We start from the raw sequence: 23,601 nt of genomic DNA, 5'->3' as shown, positions 1-23,601 counted from the left end.
GGTGTGACCAGTGGATGTAAGGGAGAGCAATAGGTATGAATTGGAGAAGGGAGATGGATGGTGGGAGTGGAGTTGAGAAGAAAAATTTTTCGCAAACAATTTATATTTTTTTATATCTACAAAAAAAAAAAAAAAGACGCCACCCAGGGCCCCGGGTAATCATTGATTGGCTCGAAATAGCGTTGGGTTTTATTGTTTTCTCGCGTGCGGAAATAATGAATATGCACTAAGAGAATTTACAGGCACCTTGCTTGCTCACCTTTCCTTGCTTTCTATTGCCAAACTTGAAAGGTAACTCGATGACTCTGATCTTGTCCCGGACAGAAACACCTCGTCAATAGTGGCACCAATCCAAGGCTGAGAAGCTGAAGGAGGACGAGTACAAACTGGTGAGGGCAATGCGGGATTCACGGATCAGCCAGCTGAGAGCCACATGCCGCGAATCCATCCCCTGTCGTGTACAGTCGAACCTCGAATATCCGAACAATTCACAGCCAAAATCGTTCGGATAAAAATTAGGTTTGAATGAATTGATTTATTTAGAAACTCGCAGAAAATATATACTCCCTCTTCCAAGCGCTCCCTAAATGCAAGGACGAACAAACGGCTGACTCGCCTAGCTTTCCTCAGTTGCATGACTCCAAACGAATGGCCAAACAAATGGCGAGTTTCTAAATAAATCAATTCATTTAAACCTAATTTTTATCCGAACGATTTTGGCTGTGAATTGTTCGGATATTCGAGGTTCGACTGTATAAGGACGAATCCAAACTTTGGCAGTTGGATTTTAAAGGAGTTTTCCGGCTCTTTCAGTTTGACACGTTTCTGGTTCCGCTCAAAAAGCAGGACTTTGGACGGAAAATGAAGGCTGCGGCGTTGAGCTGCATTGAGCTGGCGGCTCGAGTCGAAGAAAATTCTATGACGACACCTTTTGCCGACGTAGTTAACGAGGGCCCCAGGGCTGGGGAAGAGTTTATTTGAATGTATGGGAGATAAACAAAATATGTGGCAAGGGATGACCAGAGCTATACGCCGTTCCTCCATCCGCCAAGCCAGCTGGTCCTGCGGTCCGGCACCTGTCCCTTTGGCGAGCCGGGCGAGTAGTTCTCCTCTGCAGGGACGCTATCAAATAGGAAACGAGAAGAACAAGTCCTGTTAGTCACGAAAAGATAGAGGGCAAGGATAGTAACATATTTATCCACAGTGATAGTTGGACCTACTTGCTGTCGATAGTCGGGGCACCTCCGCGAAGGGGCTTGGCGATCCTTGGAAAGTTGAAGTTCATGGCGTTGGCAGCCGATTTTTGGGCTAATGAAGACACAGTGAGACTTATGGTTAGTATCTAACATGATAGCGCTTTCCATGCGATCAAGAAAATGCAAACGAAGACATACATCGTGCTTGTTCGAGGCGCTCGCGGACGGCCTGAAGCTGAGTCTCGAATCTAGTATAATAAAAGAAAGCAATAAAAGAATGTAAGGAAACAAATTTGATTCACATACGGAATAGTTGTTCATCGTTCAAATATGCTTGACACGTACTTGTGGTTCTGAGTCGTCAGCTTCTCCTGGGCATCCTGCAAAAGACTTTCCAAGCTCTGGATGCGCTCGTTGCGGGCCACCAATTTGCGTTCAGAGATAGCAACCTCCTTCTTGAGTGCCGAGTTTTGCTCCACCAACTGCTTTTGGACCAAGGTAAGCTGCTCAAGGTTGCGCTCAAGGAATGCCATCTTCTTCTGTTGGGCCTTGTTATTGCTGTTACGGAGCACGTTATTGTACTGTTCCCGCGTCTCATCCAAAGAGATCTCGAGTTCAACGACCTTCTCGCAACGGTTCTGAAGGTCACGCATCAGGGCCTTCTTCATCACGTCGAAATCGGCAAGCTGCTGGGCCATGGTCTTGCGGATGCGCTCCATATCCCGCTCACGCTCAGTCATGTCCTTGCCCTCCCAGAGACCGCTGCTAGTGTGGTTGTTCTGGCGCTCGATCTGCTCCTTGAGTTCCTCGTTACCACGTCTGAGTTCTGTGACATTGATGCTCAACCTCTGAATATCCTCATTGCGACGGAGGAGCTCCTGCTTGAGCGTATCAATCTCCTGCTGTGCCTGGTCCCTCTTGGCCGCATACTGTGCCTCAACCTTGTTTCGCAGCTCCGAGATCGTCTCCAAGACATCGATCGACGAATTGGCCTCCTCGTCCGCAATGGTCTTGTCCAGCAACTCCTCATACTCCAGCTCGGCTGCCTGTAGGCGCATTTCCAAGGTATCCCTCTTCACGGTCAAGGCGGTATTTTCGTTGTTGAGATCAGCGATAGTCTGCTCATATTGCTCAATCTTAGACCGCGACTGTGCAATCTCCTTGCGGATCGCAATCGTCTCCTCGGGGGTGAGACCTTGTGGCGATTCAAACTTGAAGAGCGTCTCGCGCAGTTGTGCCTCTTTCGCGGACATCTCGCCAGACGGATCAAGGTCAGCCATCATCTGCGCCATCTTCTCCATCTTCTTCTTCTCCTTGTCACCCTCGCTAGAGTCCTTCTGGGCAAGACGCATCTCCATGAGTGTCTTCTTGAGCTCTTCCAGCTCCTTGGAGAGCTCCTGATTGACCTCGCGCAGACTGTCGACGGTGATTGCGCCTTCCTTATTCTCGTATGAAACCTTCTCAAGCTGCAATTTAAGTTCGCTGAGTTCATGGACGGCGCTTGATGAATCCTGCTCCTTAAGGAAGCTGAGCTCTTCCTTCATCGAATCCAAAAGCTGTTGCCTGTTAAGCAACTCGGCCTCCTTCTCCGCAATCTGATCCGTCAGATCGTTCTCACGCTTTAAGAACTCCTCCCTTTCATCCAAATCCAAGACGACAGCAGGAGTCGAGGGTCGAGATGTATCCTGCTGGGCCATATGTCCGGGTAGACTTGAGAGCGGAGTGACTCCTCCGCCGGCCTGAATCTTCTCCATGCTGGCCCAGTCGGCCTTCAGAACAGTTCCGCCCTGACGCCAAATAACGACTTCTCCCTCTAATGCGGCGATGTACTGAGTAAATGTAATAGCTTCCGTTTTGGCCTTCTTAAGAAGCTGCTTGAGTTCTGCAGCGCTAAGTTCCTGGTTGATCTTGGCCTTGTTCTTGATGCTCTTGGCTCTCGTACCAAAACGTAGTGTACCAACTGTCTCGGCATCGTTGTAGGAAGAGGGCGAGCAGTTGATAATCAGGGTTGTCCTCGAGTTTCCTCCCAAGGACTCTTGCAAGATTCTTGTCAATTTACTGTCACGGTATGGGATGTGTGTCGACTATACAATGCGGAATGATAAAAAAATATGTTAAGAAACGGTATTTTTCGACTGTACGGGTAATGTGTGTGAGATCCACAAGAAACACACCTTTCCATCGGTCAAGGCGTTAATGACCATTCCCAAGGCTGACAGAGACTTGTTGATCTTCTTGGCCTCCTCCAATGTCTGACCCGAGGCTCCTGTCTTGCCAACCTTTTCTGAACCAGCCAAATCGACGAGGTAAAGCTTTCCGCTCTTGACGCTTCCATCCACTAAGTTCTTTTGCGAAATAGTGACAACGAAAATGGAATGCGACCGAGAACTCTCTGCGTTCATGTCTGTTGTTCAAAGAAAGAAGAAAGATGAGGGTGATTAGAGGACGAAATGCATAGGCTTCACACCAGAAATGCATATTCACAGTGGCAGGTTCAACTTACTGGTATATGCGACCATTCTGCTGTTGCCTCCGCGACGCATGACCTCATGGATCTCAGCAATGGAGCTGACATAGACTTCAAACAGTCCTTTAACGTAAACTCCTCTGTTCTTCTCCTCGTGAATCGGCAGATTATCGTTAACGGCTATTCGGATTGAAAAAACGACGAAAACAACTATTAGCGACCTATCGACAGATATAGAAGATACTTACCATAGGATAACGAAAGCAATGAACTTACGATTCAAAAGATCGCGAATTTTCTCCATGTAAATTTCCATATATGAGACTTTGACGGTGTACTCCATTGTTGAGGGAGATGCAAGGATGCTTGCAAAAATCTGGTCAACGATACGGGGAATAATACCCTTGGTGTCTTCGTCGTCGATGGAGGGTCCCTACACAACCGGTCAATGTATCTCGATTTTAGTGCCCATATTTCATTTAGTTGGCTCTTGACCAGCACTTTCAAACTGTAGAGACATACCATCATTGTGAATGTCTTTCCGGATCCAGTCTGACCGTAGGCAAACACGGTACCATTGTATCCATTGATGACGTCTAGTCGCAAAAGAGGATTTCGTTAGACTATGGACATATGGCATCCACATATCGAAAAAAAAAAAAAAAAAAAAAAAAAAAAAGCTGGATCGGTGTTATTCCGCTTACCATCGACGATTGTGCTGATTGAATAATCGAAGACATCCTTTTGTTTGGAGTCTGAGGGAAAGACGCGGTCGAATGTGAACGTCCCTGGGTAATCTTTGCTCTATAGTTTCCGTGGTTACCATAGCAAAAAAAATGGTTAATAAATGGTGCTGGAATCAGACTGGCAACTGACTGCCGCCATTCTCCGCAGCCAATGCGTCTGGTGCTTGTTCATATCCCCTTGAAAAAGTCCCTTCTCGATGTCTCCCTCCTCTTTCGCCGCGTGCGCAAAGGATGTGCACGTTTATTTGTGTGAGTGCATCCGTGAGATGAGATATAGTTTGGCTTGTCTACTAAACAGACCTATGTTTCCCACTGTTGTTTGCACATGCCAAAAAAAAAATGGCATCATGCCGAGTTTCAACCTCATATCTCAATTAGACACGCTTCGCCAGCATGGTTGTCAATGCACTCCCGCATGCCGCCTTATCCTCACGCTCAGTATCCTCCCCAACAATCACACGGGAGGCGGCATGCGCATAAAATGACTCCAAAACGCAACGATAATAAAAACGCACGTATATTAAAGTGTTTTCATATGCCATGCCTGAAAGAAAAGAGCGTTCCTTTCAACAAAGCCCACTGGGTATGTCCCTCTTTCTCCAATGGTTACTGCTTCGACTAGACGATTCTCTCATGAAAGTAGAAAAAGAGATGGGACTTACATCGACTTTAACGGATTGACCATTGTCATCAAATGTGATGATTGGTTGACCGCCCTCTCTGATTTCAATAGAATTCTGAGGACGGAATCGACAGACAACCTTGATATTGTTGGACATGGTGCAGGGAAAGGGCGCCGCCTAGTCTATGTCACAGTGTGTGTGCTCTGACTCGCTCTTCGCTTCCCTTTGTGGCTGTAGAGCTATCCGCTTTGGGTGGGTTTGGGTATAGATGCTGCTCGTTCCGTCCTAAAGAGCACTCCTATGGGATCGATTAAGTCGAGAAGGCGATGTTAGACACTGGACGTGCAAGTTAAGTGTGCCTGGATTTCGAGCACGGCATATGACAGGCAAGAACGGTCTCAGTTATTGCCACGCTGTCGAGGTGTGCTGTATGTTGATCAAGGTAGGGAGCTATCATCGTCGCCTTACACAATGCAGAGTCTGTTATGGTGCGGATGAAGAAAAGAGATGATGGAAGGAAGGAAAGAGAGATGAGGACGATGAAGTCCGGCTGAGTGTGGCGAGGAAAGGGGCGGTGGAAGGCGTTCTTAACCTTCTTCTGGGGACTGGTGTGCTATATAGGGACGGAGGGAAGAATAAAAAAAAGGGGAGGAAGTCCTGTCATCTCTCATTCGAAAGACGACTCGCGCGGATGGGATTCCTGAATGGGGCAACTGGCGACAAGTGCATCTGGGGTTCTTCGTCGTCTAGCAGCAGCTTCCTTGTGTCTTTCTTCTTCCTTTACCTTTCTTCAGTCGTAGGACTGTGGAGTGATGAATAGTTAGTGGTTTTTGATATGGCCAAAAGCAATAGGGTACTGGGCAAGAAAGAAGATGAAAGAAAAAATAAGCAGCAAGGAATGAGAAACATGTGCACTAAGCTGAGTTCTTTTTTCTTTTTTTTCCGTGTAAAGTACATGTACCTTGATACGCATGAGCCGCAAAAAAAAAAAAAAAAGACCCTGTTAGCCTATTTCCAGAGCAAGTGCGGTTGCTATTCTGTCTCAATGGCTATGCAGAGGGCAATGCCAAAATGCTCTTCCATTCCTAATGACCACATGATGATAGCCCTTCCCCCTCTGCTCTTTCAGGCACAGAGAGTTCATTTTATTTGAAATTGGTGGCGTATTCAGGCGCAACGAGAAGGAAGAGACAACACAAGGATCCCGAGACAGAAGCCGTGGATAGGGATAGATAGGTAACTATGCCGAATAAAGAAAGAGAAAAGAAGCGGGAAAGTACATATAAAAGTTGATGTGTTGAGTGTTGGGGGTGTTTTTTTGAAGTTCTCCCTTGGACTTATCCAGCATCTCATCTGTGCGTACGACAATCATGTTGACAACTGCGGGAAATGGAGCGGATGGATCAAACCTAAACTCATTGTTGCATTTGACTTGTATTTAAAGCTCCTTGGACCATCGACCTTTTGCAGCGCTAAAAATGCCGACCGACACCATTATCATCCCTCCAACCGCGGACGAGGCGACCCTAGTCTCCAAGATCTATACCGAAGACCAAGGCCCTCGTAAGGGTATCTATCTGACATTCGCCAATGCTCAGCGCCTGCTCAACTTCCACATCCCCGGCAAGCAACTGAAAGAGCTCTCGTACTTCAAACGCGGCTACAACAATCGCGTCTACTTGGCGCGTTGCACCGATGCCACTGAGTATGTAATACGCCTTGGAGGTCGCTTCTGGGACCATAAAAAGATCACAAATGAGGCCATGGCGCTCGAAATGGCCCGAAGCGCTTTGGACGATATCGCCCAAGTCCCCGCATTTATCGGCACCAGCATCCAGGAGTCCAAGATCCATCTGGACGAGAGCAGTCGAATCATCCCACACGACTATATCATCATGGACCGATTGCCCGGTGTGCCGCTCGACTCTGTCTGGGAAGACTTGTCACAGGACGAGAAGAAGAAGGTTGTCGATCAGGTTTCCGAGATTTTTTCACGCCTCCGCTCCATCAATCTGAAAGCCATTGGCAACTTTGTGGAAGCACCAAGCGGCGAAGCGACTGTGGGCCCCTTGATGGAAAGCGGTGGAGGGCCATTCTCGAGCTGGGGGGAGTTTGTGGCTGGAAACATCAAGCAGGAGACAACATACATGCTCCAGAGCAAGGACAGATTCATTGAGACCCTTCCATATTTGCCACGGATCGAAGCATTGGTTGAAAAGGTCAAGACAGGGGAGCTCGAGAAGAGATTTGGAGAAAAGGGTACACTGCTCAAAAGAGCCAAAGTGGATAATCCGATTTCGTTCCTCCATGGCGATTTCGAGGCCAGGAACATGCTGGTGATCGGAACCAAGATCACGGGTCTTCATGACTTCGAGTTCGCTGGAGGGTTCCCATCCGAACAGGAGTGGTGTGCTGGTTTCGAATGGCTGTTTGCGCGCTCAGAAGATCCATATGATGAAGGCGAACAGAATAAGTTGCAGCAAATGACAAGCGATCAAAAGGAGCTGTTGGAGTACTTTTTGCGGATTCTGAAGGAGAGATATGGTATTCTTCAGTACGGCAAAGACAATCAAGAGTATAAGGTCGTGCTCTACCATTTGCAAGCCAATATCGCGCCATGGTGGTTGCGCGATCTACCGAGGGATAGCTGGACAGAGAAGCAGATCAAGAGCATGAAGACTGCTGCCGACTCTCTGGACAAAGCCCTGTCGTTCCTAGGATGCTGAAGATAATTCACTGGCTGGCTACATTGGAGACAAATAAAGCGAACGAACGGACGCTTGATGTGCGTGTGCATAGTTATCCCTGCACAGAGTTTTTTTTGTACCGTCGTTTCCTTGATGATGAGAACATGTTTTTTTTTGTTTATTATATGCTTGCTGTATGATTACGATAAGGGTGAATGGGATAAAAATGAATACATATTTTACAGATGGTGAGATGAGATGCCGTCTAGCTTGAAGACTCGGTCATGATATGGTGCTGAGCCCAATTCAGCTGCTCTTTACTGGTGGAGGTTGGAGTAGTCGCCGTTCTGCTGTTGGTAGTATCCTGTATTGACGTCCTGCTGATGGTACAGAGCAGCGTCATCAATATTCTTGACATCCTCCTCGCCATCCTTGTCTTTTAGCGTTGCAGCCTGTCGTTCGATCTTTGTCGTCTGTTAATAACGAGAATAAGAACATGTCAGCAATTGTGCCCAAAGTGGAAACTGTAACGTGGCTTCTTGAATATCCACTTGTTCAAAGAAGGAAGGCCATTGTGGTCCATGCACACACATACTTCTCTGTACTTTGCCAAGTAAATCTTCAGAGCCTCGGCATAGTTCTCAAAACCAAGAGATTGCATTGCCCAAAGAATATCCTCGCCATTGATCGTTTTACGCTTCTCGAGCTGACATCTATCGCTTGCTAGCGATTGAATTGAAGAGAGTGCAAAGGTAAGAATCGTTTGGTTAGATGCAAGGAATGATACTATATACTGTGTTTCAAAGTATGAGCTCTCTAGGAATTGTTGCTGCTACGCTTTGAAGCTAATGCTGTTTACCTTCACTGGTGATGAAGGAGATGAACTCGGATACACATTCTTGCACAGTCTCCTTGGCTTCCTTTGCAATCTTTGCGTTGTCGGGAAGCGCCTTCTTCATAATTCTGGCGACATTTGCAATGGGCAAGAAACGATCCTGCTCCTTGTAGTCGTCTAATTCATCGCCGGATTGATGCTGTTCAGACATGGTTGGATTTTTCTCGGTGGAAGCGTAGCAAGTGCTATAGTTTTTAGATGAGTTGCGCGTACTTTGGATAGACGGATGGAAGAGTGTGAGTTGGTAGAGGGGGTTGAAAAGTTGAGCACGAAGGTCTCATCTCTCTTTTTTTTTTTTGTCTTGTCTCGCTTGCCCTTTTGTGTGACCACGTTCTTTTTTTTGGTGTTGCACCTTCCGCACGTGCAGTACGAGCAGAATGCCGAAGCACCAGTTCCTCATCTACAGCAGGAACTCGACAGAACAGGATTCAAACCACAAATAAGCATCATACCCATCATGGCTACCAATCAAACACCACCCAAGCTGGTGAACGAATCCATATTCGAGTTCTTGACAACAGAGATGGTCGAAGCCATGATCAGGACCGTCAAGGACGACTCGCTCAAACTCGGCTCTGACAGCGACCCTTCATATGGCAACCCCAATGATGCTGCAGGTGGACCCAAGGACTATTCAGAAGGAGACGAGGCCATGGAAGCAGTGTTCTATAAGCTGGAAATGATCGGTTTCCGCGTGGGTGAGCGGTTGATTGAAAGGCAAGCGACATGATATCACGGTCAGATGCATCGTGTTCACTAGTAATTATGCTTGCAAGGCAACGGATATGCTAATACAGGATTATATATATGTCGACTGTTACTTTCCAACTCTAGAATCAGCAAGGACAGGATGAGGTTCACAGATAACTTGGAAGTCATCAAGTTTGTGTGCAAAGAGGTCTGGATGTTTCTCTTCAAGAAGCAGATTGACAACTTGAAGACGAACCATAGGGTACGCGTCAATGAAGGGATCAATATTCTTCAATGTCACTTTGGCACAGGGAGATATGGCCTTCACTAACGGTGGCGCCTTGATCCTCGCGTAGGGAGTATATGTTCTTCAGGACAGCAACTTCCGCTGGTTCAGCAGGATGGCTCACGACCCAAACTCTGCAGAGTCCATAAAACGTGTAACACCAGTAAGGCGAACTTGCTATCTTTCGTTCACAAACCATCCGCCGATGCAATTATTTAACCGGACTTTTCACATGTAACCTACCTCTTATTAATCATAGTATCTCTGGTTCCCGTGTGGCATCCTGCGAGGAATTCTTTCCAACCTGGGCATTGTGTGCAATGTTGTAGCAGAACCATCGTCCCTACCGGCCTGCACCTTCCAGATCAAGATTGCCAAGGCAACATGATCAGTTATCGAAGTGCACCGCGTGTCAATTGAAGAATCAAGAAGGACAGACGTAGGAAAAACCAATAAACTATCTGTCCAGCCATTTCGCGCGGAGTTGTTTGTAAGGAGTACCAGAGTGCCAAAAAAAGAAGCCCAGGAAATGTGTGACTGGATGTCGCCTCATCCTCCCTGCCTTCTTTTGTTCTTTGGCACACCCCGTTGTTCTCATTCCTCATTCAACACTCGATCGCTTTCTGTCCCTTACTTCCTTTGGATCAATTGTCTTTTCTGCCACACCACACAACGACCTTTAGCTGCATTGGACCATCATTTTTTACCTTCTTGCCTTCTACAGCTCTTTCCCGTTATCTTTGGTCTGAATCATGTCCGTTAACACAGTCAGAAGGGCCGGCAAGGTCAAGTTTTTCAATAGCCAGAAAGGCTTTGGATTCATCTATCCTTCTGAAAGCACTGATGCCGCTCCTCTTGATGAAAGTAAGTCGGGAGCGTGCCCTTTGTTTCGCCTTCCTTTTTTCTACCAACCCTCTTGAGGCCTCTGATTTCACACCTGCATCGTGGGGTCTTTATTCATTTGGAAGGGTATACGTAATTCTGTCTAAAGGACAATCCTTGGCAGTTGCGACACTCTACATCGCCTTTACAGTGCTTGATCGCGCAGAGAGTCTTTATTGACATCTGCCGCAATATGCCTTTTGTGTTTCTTTCTTCAGCCTGGTGGTTATCGCGCTGAATCTCGGAATCTGAGGTGTGCGTCATAGTCGTCCCGTGGTGTTTATGGTCTCTTGCCCTAACGTATAACATGGCTTCATACGTGAATAAGGATATCATGAATGCCAGTTTGGACAAACGGCCCTCGTTTAGCATGCTGAGGAGAAGAAGAACTTTAATGGGAGTCTTGTTTTGTGTGCTTCAGGTCCTCTTTCAGCGCGCTATAGTGTTGCTGCTGCGAGATCTCATCTACCGGCGAAGGGCTGTGCCCTGGCAATATCGGATGAGACTTATCCTTATAGCCTACAGAATTGAGTGTGGTTCGCATGAGACGGCCGCATTTTCTCCATCGTCAATACCACATATGAACATATGAGTGGCACTATTCGATATTCAGATACTCATGCAGCGCCCTTTATGTCCCATTTCTCCTATTGCAATATCGCTTTCACTGCCATATGCGCTGTATATCAATGTCTGTAAATCTGTGCTGATCAAATACCGCCTTCTTTCTACCTCTCTCTCTCGTTCTATCTCTCTTTATACCTCTGTTGGTGCAACGCTGCGCACTCTGTCATATGGTCTATGTGCTGCTGGACGAAATTTGTAGTCTTTGTTCATCACACCGCCATCCACAACGATGGAGGATTTAAGAGTCTTGCAGAGGTATTACTTCTCCTTTTGAGATCCGAATGAATCTTTATACTTTGTATCAATTAGTACTGCGTCGCTCTCTACGGGATCCTATCTCTAGTTGGTATGGTAGTCTTATGCTGAGGCACTAATCAACTTATACACCCATCGTTTCCACGCCTATGTCGTTACTTTTGTTGCGATTGAAAAGGGTGAAGAGGTATGAGCATATGAAACGATTTGATCTATCATGCGAAAGAGTTCATGCGAAAGAGTTCATGCGACCATTGCTGACATGTGCTCTTTTGATACGGCATAGGTCGAGTATGATCTTGTCCAGGGTCCCAAGGGAATGCAAGCCGCTAACGTGACAGGTCCCAATGGCGCACCCGTCCGCGGCGATCCTAACGTTGGCCGCGGCGGCTACGGGTAAGTGCATGATTCCTGTGCAACCTCATTATCATTTGGAGAAAACAGCAATTGTTGACAGATACATGTATAACTGACTCAAACTGCATAGGAATGGATCATTCAGGAGTACTGGTGGCCGCTACGGCGGTGGCGGCTATGGCGGCGGCTATGGCGGATTTGGTGGGCCAAACTGTAAGTTTTTTTTATTCCCCCGACCAAATGAATGAGCTGCTGTTTATGTAGCAACAAGATACAGGACCCAAAATTTGGCGGGAAAAAATATCAATAGCAACACCCAAATAAGGCAAGATGGTTACGAGCTTGACTGACCCGACTACCCAAACCTCTTTTCAATCTTTAGCATTTGGCGGCGGCTATGGAGCGATGGGCAACGTACCCTATGGTGGTCAGGGCGCCGGTGGTCAGCCAGGATATGGCCAGGGCTATGGCCAGCAGCAACAAGGATATGGAAGTAGCACCGGGTTGCAGCAGGGCAACAGCCAGTTCCAGTACGGAGGATACCCGCAACAGAACTACATGGGCGCCAATGCTGGCATGCCATCCCAGCAGGGTGCTCAGCAGTCGAGCCCACCGGGCGCATCCTTTGGGGGACAGCAGCAGTTTGGTGGACATTAAGGCGACGCCTGTTTTAGGACTAGGCGATGAACTCAGCACCCCAGCTGCAGTCAGACCATATTAGGATGAGGCAGCGCATCGGCTGTTTGTGGCCCCTTCTTTTGGAAATAAATGAACTTCAATCAACAACCGCCGTGGGTGGGTGCGCAGAGGCCCTTTGGAGTCCAGCCAGAGAGGCTCGAATGCGCGTCACACGGGATCTGAAGACAGGTCTACAATTCAAAACAGAGTAAAAAAAAAATGGTGGCAAAGGAGAGACAAAGAAGGTGTGGGGCCAGTAAACTGGGGGTCGGTCCTTTCTATGCGCTGTAAAGGTTCTTTCTGCACTGTCATCTTTGTTTGATCGCGATCATCAGGGTTGCCCATCATCCTTTCATCATACAGTCCCTGCTCCCTTCTTTTACTTTTCCCTGACGAAGAAATATTTCTTCCCTACCCTTCTCTACCCCAAGCGCAGCAAGCTGCACTTTTCTTCCAGGCTATAGGCCGCATATAGCTTTCTTGTTATTCGACCCCTTCTTCCAGACCCACTTCTTCCTTTCTCGCCTACTCTCTCCTGTGCCCTCTTGTATATTATCATAGTTTTATTTATTATCATTCGCTACAACAAACACATACGCTCATTTTTACTATTACTGTTTATTATTTGCATCGCACTCCCTCATTCACTTCTCTCTCTTTCTCCCTCTCCCTACCAAGGCGAGATAACTACTCGAGCACATATTCAACAGCAACAACAACAACAGCGACAACAACAGCGACAACAACATTAGCAAGCAACCGTCAAGTCATTGGACTCTCCTTTCGTCGGCCCTCATTCAATTATTCCAAAGTAAGTATCAGCTACACAATGCCAATATCTGATGTGTCATCCTCATCCAACGCTGCATCAAAAAAAAAAAAAAAAAAAAAAAAAAAAAAAAAAAAAAACGCAAATCTCGTATTGCCCTTGAAATCATCCCCACCAGGTCCTCGATGTCTGCTTGTCAGAAAAGTAGAACGGGAATCAACTTTACAGGTGTGCACAACCATCGGAATCGACATTGACATCTAACGGATAAATCTCGGGACACCCTCGGCTTGAAAGGAGGCACCGACAGCGCTGGATCCAGTGTCCTCCGTAATTACTCAGCACGGAAGACCATTCTCACTTCTGCCACTACCCAACGCTGCGATCAAAATCAAGTAAAAACATCAGAGTTCTGGATGCCTGTGATTCTCCTTGGACTTCTTACATGGATGCGCTCAAGGATGGCTACCTTCACTTTGACCTTGATGGCGTCCCGATGTCAGCGTAATAATCGGCTTCTCAGGACCTTGAAATACTTTGGGCGTCAAAGAAACTTTCGTCTAAGCGGGCATTGCAGGGCAGTTTGGCAAAACTAACCGTGGTGGTATTTTTGGCTTTCTATATCAATCTACTCATGTTGTCATAGGACCGACCCCACAATACCTTCCAACCCTTCTGATTCTTGCCTGAGCCAGCATCTATCGTATACGTCCGCACCGCATTACTATATATCACATGTTGCCCAGTTTGCAGCAGGATGACTCTGTCATGGAGAGTGGCAGGGTGACCCAGCGACTTGCAGCAGGATCCGTTGACAGTTCTACAGGACCCTCGTCCGCAAGCACCTCGAGCTCTACCTCGCCGTCTTCTTCAATAAGCGACGCCGTCATGACGATTGAACATGCCAAGGAAACTGGATTCAGTAGCATTATTCCACAACTGAAGCAAGACGTCCCAGGTAACGACTCGGAGCACCATCCAGAATATTCTTTATATGCAGGGCCCTTCAAATCTCGTTTGCCAAGTGACCATCACTCGACTAACAGCAGCATATGTCATCACGAACGAATGATTTAGAATTATATGCTTCACTAGGATCACTCAAGGCACCGTTCACTGACGCAGGAATCCCAAAACAGACTGATGCGGCAGCGTCACCATCCCTTGCCTCGGCAGGCTCTCCAAAGATCGAAAAGATGGAAAAACTTGAGATATCGAGTCCCATCCCATTGTCTCGGTTGTTCGACTTTGATAAGGAGGATCAGAAGTCAGATCAGATCGTCAAAAATGAGTCCAAGAGGCAGTACCAACAGAAGCTCAGGGATGAGTTCGATGCTGGCTTCGAAGAGTTGACCAACCAAAATGGAGGTCGAACCTTAGGTGGGACTGGCGACTACACGAATGGCCATAGTGGTCATGCCAAAACCTATGACTCTGACGAGGAGGAGATTCGCGTCGATGATGATGACGATGACAATGACCAAGACGCGCGGAGAGAACGTACAGATAGGAGTACGCTTCCATTACCGCCGCCTCCACCGCCACCAATCGGGCCACCCCCAATCAAGCACCTGCCGTCAGCCTTGGAAGAGGCCCAAAGTTCATACCAGCAGATCGAGCACAACATCTATCGGGGAAGCAATACAGGAAATTCGCCGGTAGACGACTGTCTACCTTGTCAATGCAAATATAATCCTCGTGAGTGCATGGACAAGAATGTTTCGAGGAAGAGGAACTGGAAAGAAACGCTTCATTATATAGCTGCATATGGATACTGACGAATATCTGCTGCTTTCGCACGGACTGATATCCCATTCCTAGATCGAGATCCAAGGTGGAAGGCTTGTGGACCCGACTGCATCAACCGAAACCTGCTTGTGGAGTGTATAGAGGATGACTGTCCATGCGGTTCTTATTGTCTAAACAGGAGGTACGTTGCCACCCTTTCATATGTTATTGGAGATGTACCAAGGACTCGTATGCTGTTGTTTCCAAAACACTTTGTTTCCAAAACACTTTTGAAAAGTATTACGTGAGCAGCAATATTCCTCAGAGCTTCGAGTGCGCTAGTGCTCTTTTATTTTTTGCCAAGCCATGACGCTAACCTGGATTCTCTTCTTTTCCATAGGTTTCAAACAAAGCAAAACGCGCAGGTGGACGTTGTCAAGACCGACAAGAAGGGCTATGGTCTCCGGGCTATGGAGGGACTCGCAGCGTATGTTAACATGTCCTTCGTGATACACTATGATATGAGCACAAAGACACCGTCCTCAGGTGTATTTACCCATCTTGTTCTTCGGTCTCTTGTTTATCTTATAGAGGGATGTTTGTGATGGAATATATCGGCGAGGTATTACCTCATTCCAGTTTTGTGAAACGGACACGGGAATATTCTATGGCTGGCGTAGAGCACTTCTACTTCATGTCCCTCCAATCTGACGAGGTCATCGATGCCACAAAAAGAGGATGTCTTGCGCGCTTCATCAACCACTCTTGCAACCCCAACTGTCATTTGGAAAAGTGGGTTGTCGGCTCCAAACTCAGGATTGGTATTTTCACCATTAAGCGCGTGGCCGAAGGCGAGGAGCTTACCTTTGACTATCAATTTGAACGTTATGGGTAAGAGAGATCACTGGATACCTTATTGCGGTCATATTTTGTTTTCGTTGAACCACGCATCGTATTCTGACCGGGCGATTCCACTGTAATGTGATCTTATTCTATAGCGCCGAGGCCCAAAAATGCTATTGTGGTGAACCAAACTGCACTGGCTTCATCGGCGGTAACAAGAGGTCGTCTGCCACCAGGCTCGATAACTACAACAACCTGGATGAAGTGGAGGATGAAGATGAAATCGACCTCGAAAACCAGATCAGTCTCCGGCATCCAAAGAAGGAGAAAGGCAACGATGGCGATTATGAGGTCGAGTATGAGCAGCGAAAGATGACTCGTGGCATTGAAGACCCAATCCTGATGGAAAAACTGGCGCGCATTATGTTCATGAAGCCTAAGGTCCAAAAGAGCAAGCGCCTACTCGCGAAACTGATGGCAACAACCGAACGGGCCTGTCTGCGGCGTTTTCTGGTCTTGCACGGTCTTGTTATTCTCAAGGCGTGGCTGCGACACTACAAGGATGAGCCGGATATTGTCATGGGTATCATGTTCGTCTTGCCCAACATCCCGCTGCTATCCAGGAACGCCATCGAGGACTCCCAGATCGAGGAAGCTATTCAAGAGGTTGCTGATGGAGCAGAGTGTCCGTCCAAGGACATGGCACAGGCTGTCTTGACTCAGTGGAAAGAATTGAAGCCAAGTTATAGAATTCCAAAAGCCAAGAAAGTGGTAAGTTGACTCTATGGTCTGTAGCGATATGTTCTTTCTTGTCACCAACCTTCATACTGATCTTGACTCTGCTTTTTTTATTTTATTTTTTTATATGGAACTTTTTAAGGCTGCAGCTGCTTCCACGGATGCCGTTAGTACACCAATCGATGAGCCATCCAGTTTCATGTCGCCTGTAGAATCGAATGGATCAGGATCTGCCGAGGGATTATGCAAACGACAGTACGAAGATGAAGATCGTGCCTCTACACCTGCCGGCATGGAGAAACGAAGCAAGTTTGAGAATAATACAGTTCAGACGCCACTAGAGGACATAGATTCCGCCACTATCCCACACGATCCAACAAGATATCACACCTATCCTTACGATTCTGTGGAATACGGTCCGCGATCAGATCCTCAGCGCGCATCGGACCCTTATGCAAGGATGGGAGATGCCTACGGACGCGACGGTCGCGACAGTCGCGACAATGGTTATGGTCGTATGGACTATGGACGGCACGACCCGCATAACAGAGAGGGATCTTATGGTCGCTCAGGAGATGCCGGTTATCGTTCGGACTTTGGCCGCATTGACTCGTATGGTATGCCCAAGGGTGGGTACGATCGTGGACGCTATGAACATTACCGTAGTGAACGAGATCGGGAACGAGATCGCTATTACGACTACTATCGCGAGCGAGACTACGAGCGGGATTACAGGAGCCACAGAGATCACCGTGATATGAGGGATATGCGTGACCCCAGGGACCCTAGGGACTTAAGAGACGATCGCGATCGTGACTACAGAGATCCTCGCGATTATCGAGACCGCGATCCTTATGCGCATCCACCGCCTTCTCCAAGACCCAGGGACCGTGAACTATCACCAGGGGCTCTTGCACACCGCGAAAGGTCGCCCTCCTCGTCGACTCGTCAAGATAGCTGGGGTGGAGACAAATCCCGCTCAACAACGCCATCCAAAGAACATGTTCTTCAACCACTGGAAATCAGCCAAGTACAGGCCGACATCGCAAAAGTGGCAACTTCAGAATCAGGAGCCCAGCACACCGATGTGCCAGATCAAAGAACCCCTGCACCTTCGACTGCAAATATTGGTGGAACTGTTGCCGAGGAAAAGGCTGTCAGCTCACCCCCAGTCATCATCTCCAGGATCAGCAGTCCGGCGGCGCCATTGGCATCCACGCTTCTGCGGAACTACTCTTTGTCAGGAGATCAGCAGGACTCTAGCCCCGCTGCACCGTCAATAGAGCATTCTGCTCAGGCTGTCGGTCCTTCTGGGAGCAGTGGCCCTTCATCATCTCAGCATGTAGGCGATTACCATTACAGGAGCAGTAGTGGCCATGGTGACTATCCTCATCCGCGTTACGGCAGCCACGGTGGAAGTGGCTATCATCATTCTCATTACTACCGTCATTCGTCCTCCAGCTATCCCCACTACCCCAAATCCCGCTATGACCACCGCAACCCATCCACGCGTACGTATCTATCACCATCCAACCATCCACCTCCGGCCGAGTTACCTCCCAACTGGGCTAAAGCCAGCGACTCTGAGGGCCGGATTTACTATTATAATGAAATTACACGGGCGACACAATGGGATCCTCCAAGAATGGAACCACCTGCGGCCACTGCATCCGCCTCAGAGTCGATCCCCCAAGCACCTGCTTCCCATTACTCGCAGCCTCACACATATCATCACCAGCCGCAGCAAACTCATGTGGCCAGGGTAGCCACGCCTGAGCCTCCAAAGCCGGTTAACATTGATGGATTCACGCAGGAGCAGCTGCAGGAGGTCATTGGACGAGCATATGATAAACAGAAACAAAAGAACCTCGCCAATGGCATCGGTAGCGCGGGTGCCAGTGTTCATGATGTGGATTCGCCGAGCAACCGAACCGGGACCATGCACTCACCATCGATGGCTCGACACAACGGCAAGCCTCTGAAAGCCATGAACGAGAAGGACCTAAAGGCTGCTGTAAGTGCTACACAGACGCTTTACCCCATCGAAACTAGGTGCTATTCATTTAGTTGGACACTTTCTAATCTGACTCGGCTCGCTTTGTTTATTAGATCTCCGCCAATGTTGTCAAAAACATGGCCAAGTACAAGTTTAAGCTGGGATCCAGTGAAGCATTCAAGAAACACGCACGCAGGGTAAGTATCCATGTCTATCGCTGTCGACCCAAGACGATATTATGGATCACGGATTTTTCTAAAGACCGATATTGACTCTCTTTCATATAGATTACACACTTGATTGCTGACAAGGAGATGCGATCAAAGACTTTCAAGGCGGGAGAGCTGACGGAGGTCACGACGGTGATAAAGAACAAGATCCGGCGGTTTGTCAAGGATTACATGACCAAGCTGTTCAAGAAGCAGCCGAAGGAGGAGCGCTCAAGCACGGCGGCTCTGGTGAACGGAACACGCAATTCGATCTCACATGTCATTGTTCTTGGCGCCGATGGAGCATCGCTACCGCCGTCAAGTTCTGTGTTGGGTACCAAAGGTTCGAACCTTTTGTCGGCAGCGGCGGCGGCGGCAGTAGCAGCGGCAGCCAGGAAGGATGATCTGTCTGGAGTATCGTCGTCCCTGAAAACTGGGGCGGAGAAGAAATCGATGGGATATGGAGATGTGGAGGTGGACGATGATGACGATGTCAAGTATGGAGAGGGGGAGGAAGACGAGGGGGATTTGGACGGAGACGAGGAAGATGACGACGCAGGAGTTGCGGCTGTACCGTCCTCTTCTGTGGAACTCCCTCTCTAGCGTCTTGTGCGCGCGCGATGCCTTAGCTCCGTGTTCTGGAGACCTGCGCCCTTCCTGACCTTGGCCTTTTTTAGTGTTTTGTACCTGATACCCCCATCACCTCCGGCTTATGCTCTCGCCTTTTCTTCTCTTTTTTTTTTTCTTTTTTTTTTTTCTTTTTCTTTTTTCATTTCTGTGAAACAACTCTTCTTCGCTATTCGACATCCCACCATGGGCATGCACCCACGCACAAACGAACACGCACTCACATCTCATGTATGATAGTTATTTTTCATCCTCTGCTCTCCTGCTTTTTTTCTTCTTATTTTCAAAGCATCATTTTCCCAGCATTTCGTTTTCCTTACCTTTCATGTAGCTTGCTCACCTTTTTGTGTTGTCATAGCTCTCAGCCCATTAAATATTCACCTAGAAAAAAAACCAATCAACGCTCAAAAGACCCATTTCCTAAAAACTAAAGTCATTGATTAATGCCGTTGCCCTTCAACGCTTTTTTTTTCTTTTTTTATTTTTCAGCGATTTCCGTATCTGATTATGAAATAAAAGAAAATAACAAAAAAACGCTTGCTTCTTCCTGAAGACCGAGAAAGAAAAGGACAAGGAGAGGGAGATGGGGAGAGGTATCACTTAAAACTTCTCGGCTGTTGGACTTGTAGGCATGCCTCCATACTTGTCCTTCCAGATCCATGAATTGCCTACAGTGTTCAACCCCTGAGCCGCAGCCAGGCGGTAGTACTTTGCGGCCTTGTACATGTCCTTCTTGACGCCCACACCATGGTAATAGCACCATGCCAGATCGTTCTGTGCGTCGGGATCGCCCTGTCAACGAAGAAAAAGAAAGAAAAACAGTTAGAAGACCGGCCAATTTATAAAAAAAAAAATTCGCTTTTCGTGCCTGCAAGGATATGATGCTTCACTTACCAAGTTCGCTGCGATCTCAAAGTAATAGGCCGCAGTCTTTTTGTTCTTGTCAGCTCCCCATCCATGTCGGAAACAGATTCCGAGCTCATAGATCGCCAGCACCAACTCACCCTTGGCCGCCGTGCTCGCAAACGAATCCCTCGACTTGAGATCCCCAACCGCATGTTCTGCACTCTTTTGAAGATACTGGAATGCGAGCTGTCGATTCGCCGGACAGCCCCATCCGTGCCGTACACTCAACCCGTACATCAGCATCCCTACAGGGTCGCCCAGCTCTGCGGCAGTCCGGAAGAAAGTTGTCGCCTTTCCGATATCTCCAACCTCATGGTACTCGATTCCCTGACGGACAAAGTCCTCAGCCTTCTCGGGCATCGGGTTCGAGGGGCCCATGGCTTCCTCAGGACGAACGTATCCTCCAGAGGCAAGGTGGTGTGCAGGATGAGGGTTCAGCCCAGGTCCGCCTGTAGGTGTTGCAGAACGTATTGATGGAGCTGAGGAATTTGGAAGAGGGAGTGAAGATGAAGAGGCGTTGAATCCACCGGGGTATCCATTTTGACGGTAGATTCCAGCTCCTCCCCCAGATCCTCCTGATCCTCCTGGTGCTGAAGATCCTGGCAAAGAAGAACCAGGGCCGCGTGCTGGTGGGGCCGCGGGACCAGGCGAGCGCGAGCGTGGGCCTCCTGTGATATTGCTGTTGTCATCCTGATAATCATTCGACGAAACGTTCAATCGGTCAGGCCGCGAGCGCTGCTCATGGCTAGGTCGCTGTTGCTGTGAATGCTGTGAATGCTGTGTATGCTGTGAATGTTGTGAATGCTGTGGATGCTGCTGGCCATTGATCTGTCGAGTAGCTATGCTTGGTGAAGACGGATTACTACGTCCACCAGATCCGGGATATTGCTGTTGTCGCGATCGACCGCTGCTGCTGCTGCCGTTGCCACCAGTATAACTGTCCGCGGAAGTGCTTCTCTCCGGGATCTGCGGTCCTGATGATCCCCCTGCTTGATAAGGATGGTTACCCTGATTCTGACGCATCACCATCGATCGGCCTTCTTCCTGTCGCGTGTGTTGGTCAATTGGTGATATTGGTCCACCATATCCTCCTTGCTCCTGCTGACCCTGTTGCATCTTTTGCTGACGAAGTCTCTCCTCCCTCTGCTCCTGAATCATCTTCTGTGAACTGCTCAAACCAGCCGAATAACCAGCCGAATTCAGCATCGCTGGTCTCTGACCAGGTGCAAACAAACCGATGTTGGGTGCACCATTCTGAGTGCGTTTGTATGACATGGACAGTCTCGAAATCGAACGTCTGTAAGACAACATTGATCCAGAATCTGAATCATCACTATCATCATCACCATGTGTTGAAGGAGGCTTCTGCTGGAGCTGCTGTTGGTACTGCATAGCCTGCTGTCTATGCTTCTCGCTGTCGTGTTCACGATCTTGGTCCTTATCATCATCTTGCTCGGGGAGATACGAGAGCGGCGAAGGTGGTGAGGGTGATACTTCCTGGTTGGCTTGCTGCTGCTGTCGTCTAGAAGAGCTGGAAGCATTGGAGCCGCTGCTGTGGCTGGAATACAGTTGCTGATGCTGGCTTCGTGGAGAACCGATCGAGGCCGCAGAAGCGGACGACCCAGATGCCTTGAGCTCTACATGCTTATGACGAGGACTGGCGCTGCTACCCTGAGAATGAGCCGAGTATGCAGAGCCTGCAGAAGGGGACTGTCTCAATGGTCCATTTGGATGATGGTGGTCACGGGAATGTGCCGAGTTCATAGAGTGTCCGGAGGCCGAGGATGCTGACTGCTTCAGTTCATTGCCACCATATCCCGCCTGTTCATTTCGGCCCTGGGATCCCATCGATCGTGCCGAGCCATTGGACCCCGACTGCTTGAGTGGGCCTCGGTTTCCATACTCGTCATCCACTCGCTGCAATTGCTGCTGTCTCTGCTGAGCCTGCTGTGGCTGTTGATGGCCGCCAGGGCTGGAAGGCTTCTTCCTCGGTTGCTGATAACTTGTCTGATCATAGCTTTGGATGCTGACTCGATCCCGAATAGGTTCATCTAACCGTGTGATATTCAAGATCGAAGTCATAGACTCGATTGGCGAAGGAGTCGAAGGCGAGATGGGTGAAGGCGGAGCAGCCCCAGAGGTTAACACAGAAGGAGCTGGCGAGCGAAGATAACTGAGCTGACTTTGCTTGGGCTTGGTGACGCCGCTACTTCCACTATCGCCTCGGGAGACAGTTCCTGGGGCGTTGTGTTGGTCCCGATGGTGTGAAGACGTGGAAGAGAAGGATGATTGGGGTGTCAAGTCTCCATGTGAGCGCTGCTGCTGCTGTTGTTGCTGGTGGGGACGGTCGTGTTGGTGCTTCACACGCGACTGCGACTGCGGCTGCGGCTGAGGAGAAGGGTCGGAGTAAAGGGTATATGACTGAGGTTGACTGCTGGAGCCATATCGCTGCTGCTGCTGTTGTTGCTGCTGTTGTTGGTGGTAGTTGTGCCTACTGTTGCCTTCGGCGGTGCTGGCCATGGACACGACTTGCTTGTTGTTGTTTTCTCAGGAAGGAGTGGTGGGTGTGTTTGGACTCGATCGTGCTGTGTAACCGGTCTGTTTTTTTTGTCTTGTAAAGATGGTGGTTTTTTTTTTTTTTTTTTTTTTTTTCAGCCTGATCTGCAGAAACAAAAGGACCACCAAACAATAAGCGACAAGGATGGAAGAGAGACGGGCAATGGTTAGTACTATGTACAGATCATTGTCAATCGAGTAGAAACAACAAAACCCTTAAAAAATGGATCCCGGCAGCGGGAGTTGGTTTACCCCTGAGGGGCCTGAAACCTACAGAGTTGTATCCGCCTCCGGGTTTCTCAATGGTAGCGTTGAAACCGGAATTAATCGTCAAGAACACTCGAGGGTTTTTCTTTTCTTTTCTGAACCTGCAAAAAAAAAAAAAGAAAGAAAGAGTGTGATGGACGATGTGTAGAACGGGGTAGAAGACTGTGATGGCGAAACAAGAAAGAACAAAGGAAAGAAAGAGAGAGCAATAAAGAGATGAGGAAAGCAAGGGTGATGAGAAGAAGGAAAGGGTTAGGGCCAATAGAGGGCGGGATGAGAGGATGAAAGGATAAAAGGATGAGAGGATGGGAGGATGAGGGATGAAGGATGGGAGGATGGAGGGAGGGGTGGGGAGGGAGGCTAGGCTGACCTGTTTGTGCAGTGTGCACTCAGTACCAGCAGGCAAGGCAAGGGCTCCTCTCGCTTTTCATCCGCGCTGAGAGGGTTCATTCTTTAGTCCTTACTCGCTGATCCTAGCAGCGTGTGCAGCAAGCACAACAATACAACAGCAAGTATATTTGTAATTTGGATGTGCATCTGCATAGGATTGCAACAGAGCCAAGTCAAAAAACC

General features: G+C 48.4%; 8 protein-coding genes across 8 annotated transcripts; 5 read left to right on the top strand and 3 right to left on the bottom strand.

Annotated features, from left to right (window-relative positions):
• Positions 1 to 1,216: 1,216 nt before the first annotated feature.
• Positions 1,217 to 5,188, bottom strand: BC939DRAFT_391392 (kinesin heavy chain; the record flags this gene model as incomplete). Its single annotated transcript, XM_051551957.1, has 9 exons — positions 1,217 to 1,308; positions 1,395 to 1,444; positions 1,542 to 3,280; positions 3,371 to 3,600; positions 3,700 to 3,843; positions 3,940 to 4,096; positions 4,186 to 4,259; positions 4,368 to 4,467; positions 5,072 to 5,188. The coding sequence occupies 9 exons, from the start codon at positions 5,186 to 5,188 to the stop codon at positions 1,217 to 1,219; spliced, it is 2,703 nt and encodes a 900-aa protein (XP_051417527.1).
• A 1,240-nt stretch (positions 5,189 to 6,428) lies between these two features.
• Positions 6,429 to 7,834, top strand: BC939DRAFT_435345 (kinase-like domain-containing protein). Its single transcript, XM_051553482.1, has one exon. The coding sequence runs from the start codon at positions 6,511 to 6,513 to the stop codon at positions 7,756 to 7,758; it is 1,248 nt and encodes a 415-aa protein (XP_051417526.1). The 5' UTR covers positions 6,429 to 6,510; the 3' UTR covers positions 7,759 to 7,834.
• A 144-nt stretch (positions 7,835 to 7,978) lies between these two features.
• BC939DRAFT_514047 (histone-fold-containing protein) lies at positions 7,979 to 8,765 on the bottom strand (the record flags this gene model as incomplete). The annotated part of the gene is made up of 2 exons (XM_051561127.1): positions 7,979 to 8,442; positions 8,579 to 8,765. The coding sequence occupies 2 exons, from the start codon at positions 8,763 to 8,765 to the stop codon at positions 8,219 to 8,221; spliced, it is 411 nt and encodes a 136-aa protein (XP_051417525.1). The 3' UTR covers positions 7,979 to 8,218.
• Positions 8,766 to 8,940: 175 nt separating this feature from the next.
• On the top strand, positions 8,941 to 10,062 carry BC939DRAFT_435339 (transport protein particle component). Its single transcript, XM_051553481.1, has 4 exons — positions 8,941 to 9,331; positions 9,449 to 9,566; positions 9,661 to 9,753; positions 9,850 to 10,062. The coding sequence occupies exons 1-4, from the start codon at positions 9,072 to 9,074 to the stop codon at positions 9,976 to 9,978; spliced, it is 600 nt and encodes a 199-aa protein (XP_051417524.1). The 5' UTR covers positions 8,941 to 9,071; the 3' UTR covers positions 9,979 to 10,062.
• A 41-nt stretch (positions 10,063 to 10,103) lies between these two features.
• On the top strand, positions 10,104 to 12,610 carry BC939DRAFT_435336 (cold-shock' DNA-binding domain-containing protein). Its single transcript, XM_051553480.1, has 6 exons — positions 10,104 to 10,454; positions 11,299 to 11,354; positions 11,533 to 11,541; positions 11,641 to 11,750; positions 11,842 to 11,924; positions 12,094 to 12,610. Exons 1-6 carry the CDS (start codon positions 10,343 to 10,345, stop codon positions 12,366 to 12,368), a joined length of 645 nt encoding a protein of 214 aa, XP_051417523.1. The 5' UTR covers positions 10,104 to 10,342; the 3' UTR covers positions 12,369 to 12,610.
• A 977-nt stretch (positions 12,611 to 13,587) lies between these two features.
• On the top strand, positions 13,588 to 18,934 carry BC939DRAFT_102354 (uncharacterized protein). Its single transcript, XM_051549845.1, has 9 exons — positions 13,588 to 13,662; positions 13,805 to 14,116; positions 14,236 to 14,856; positions 14,980 to 15,088; positions 15,287 to 15,373; positions 15,478 to 15,777; positions 15,885 to 16,500; positions 16,610 to 18,481; positions 18,577 to 18,934. Exons 2-9 carry the CDS (start codon positions 13,894 to 13,896, stop codon positions 18,733 to 18,735), a joined length of 3,987 nt encoding a protein of 1,328 aa, XP_051417522.1. The 5' UTR covers positions 13,588 to 13,662; positions 13,805 to 13,893; the 3' UTR covers positions 18,736 to 18,934.
• On the top strand, positions 18,469 to 19,403 carry BC939DRAFT_435327 (uncharacterized protein). The gene has a single exon (XM_051553479.1). It carries the CDS (start codon positions 18,778 to 18,780, stop codon positions 19,273 to 19,275), a length of 498 nt encoding a protein of 165 aa, XP_051417521.1. The 5' UTR covers positions 18,469 to 18,777; the 3' UTR covers positions 19,276 to 19,403.
• Positions 19,404 to 19,899: 496 nt separating this feature from the next.
• Positions 19,900 to 20,565, bottom strand: BC939DRAFT_482779 (uncharacterized protein; the record flags this gene model as incomplete). Its single annotated transcript, XM_051559148.1, has 2 exons — positions 19,900 to 20,091; positions 20,194 to 20,565. 2 exons carry the CDS (start codon positions 20,563 to 20,565, stop codon positions 19,900 to 19,902), a joined length of 564 nt encoding a protein of 187 aa, XP_051417520.1.
• Positions 20,566 to 23,601: the final 3,036 nt, after the last annotated feature.

The sequence above is a fragment of the Gamsiella multidivaricata genome (genome assembly GCF_025024155.1).
Source record: "Gamsiella multidivaricata strain RSA 2152 chromosome Unknown BC939scaffold_2, whole genome shotgun sequence".
Taxonomy (NCBI): Eukaryota; Fungi; Mortierellomycota; class Mortierellomycetes; order Mortierellales; family Mortierellaceae; genus Gamsiella; species Gamsiella multidivaricata.
The sequence above is the reverse complement of the archived record's forward strand: the minus strand, read 5'-3'. Positions and strand labels throughout refer to the sequence as shown.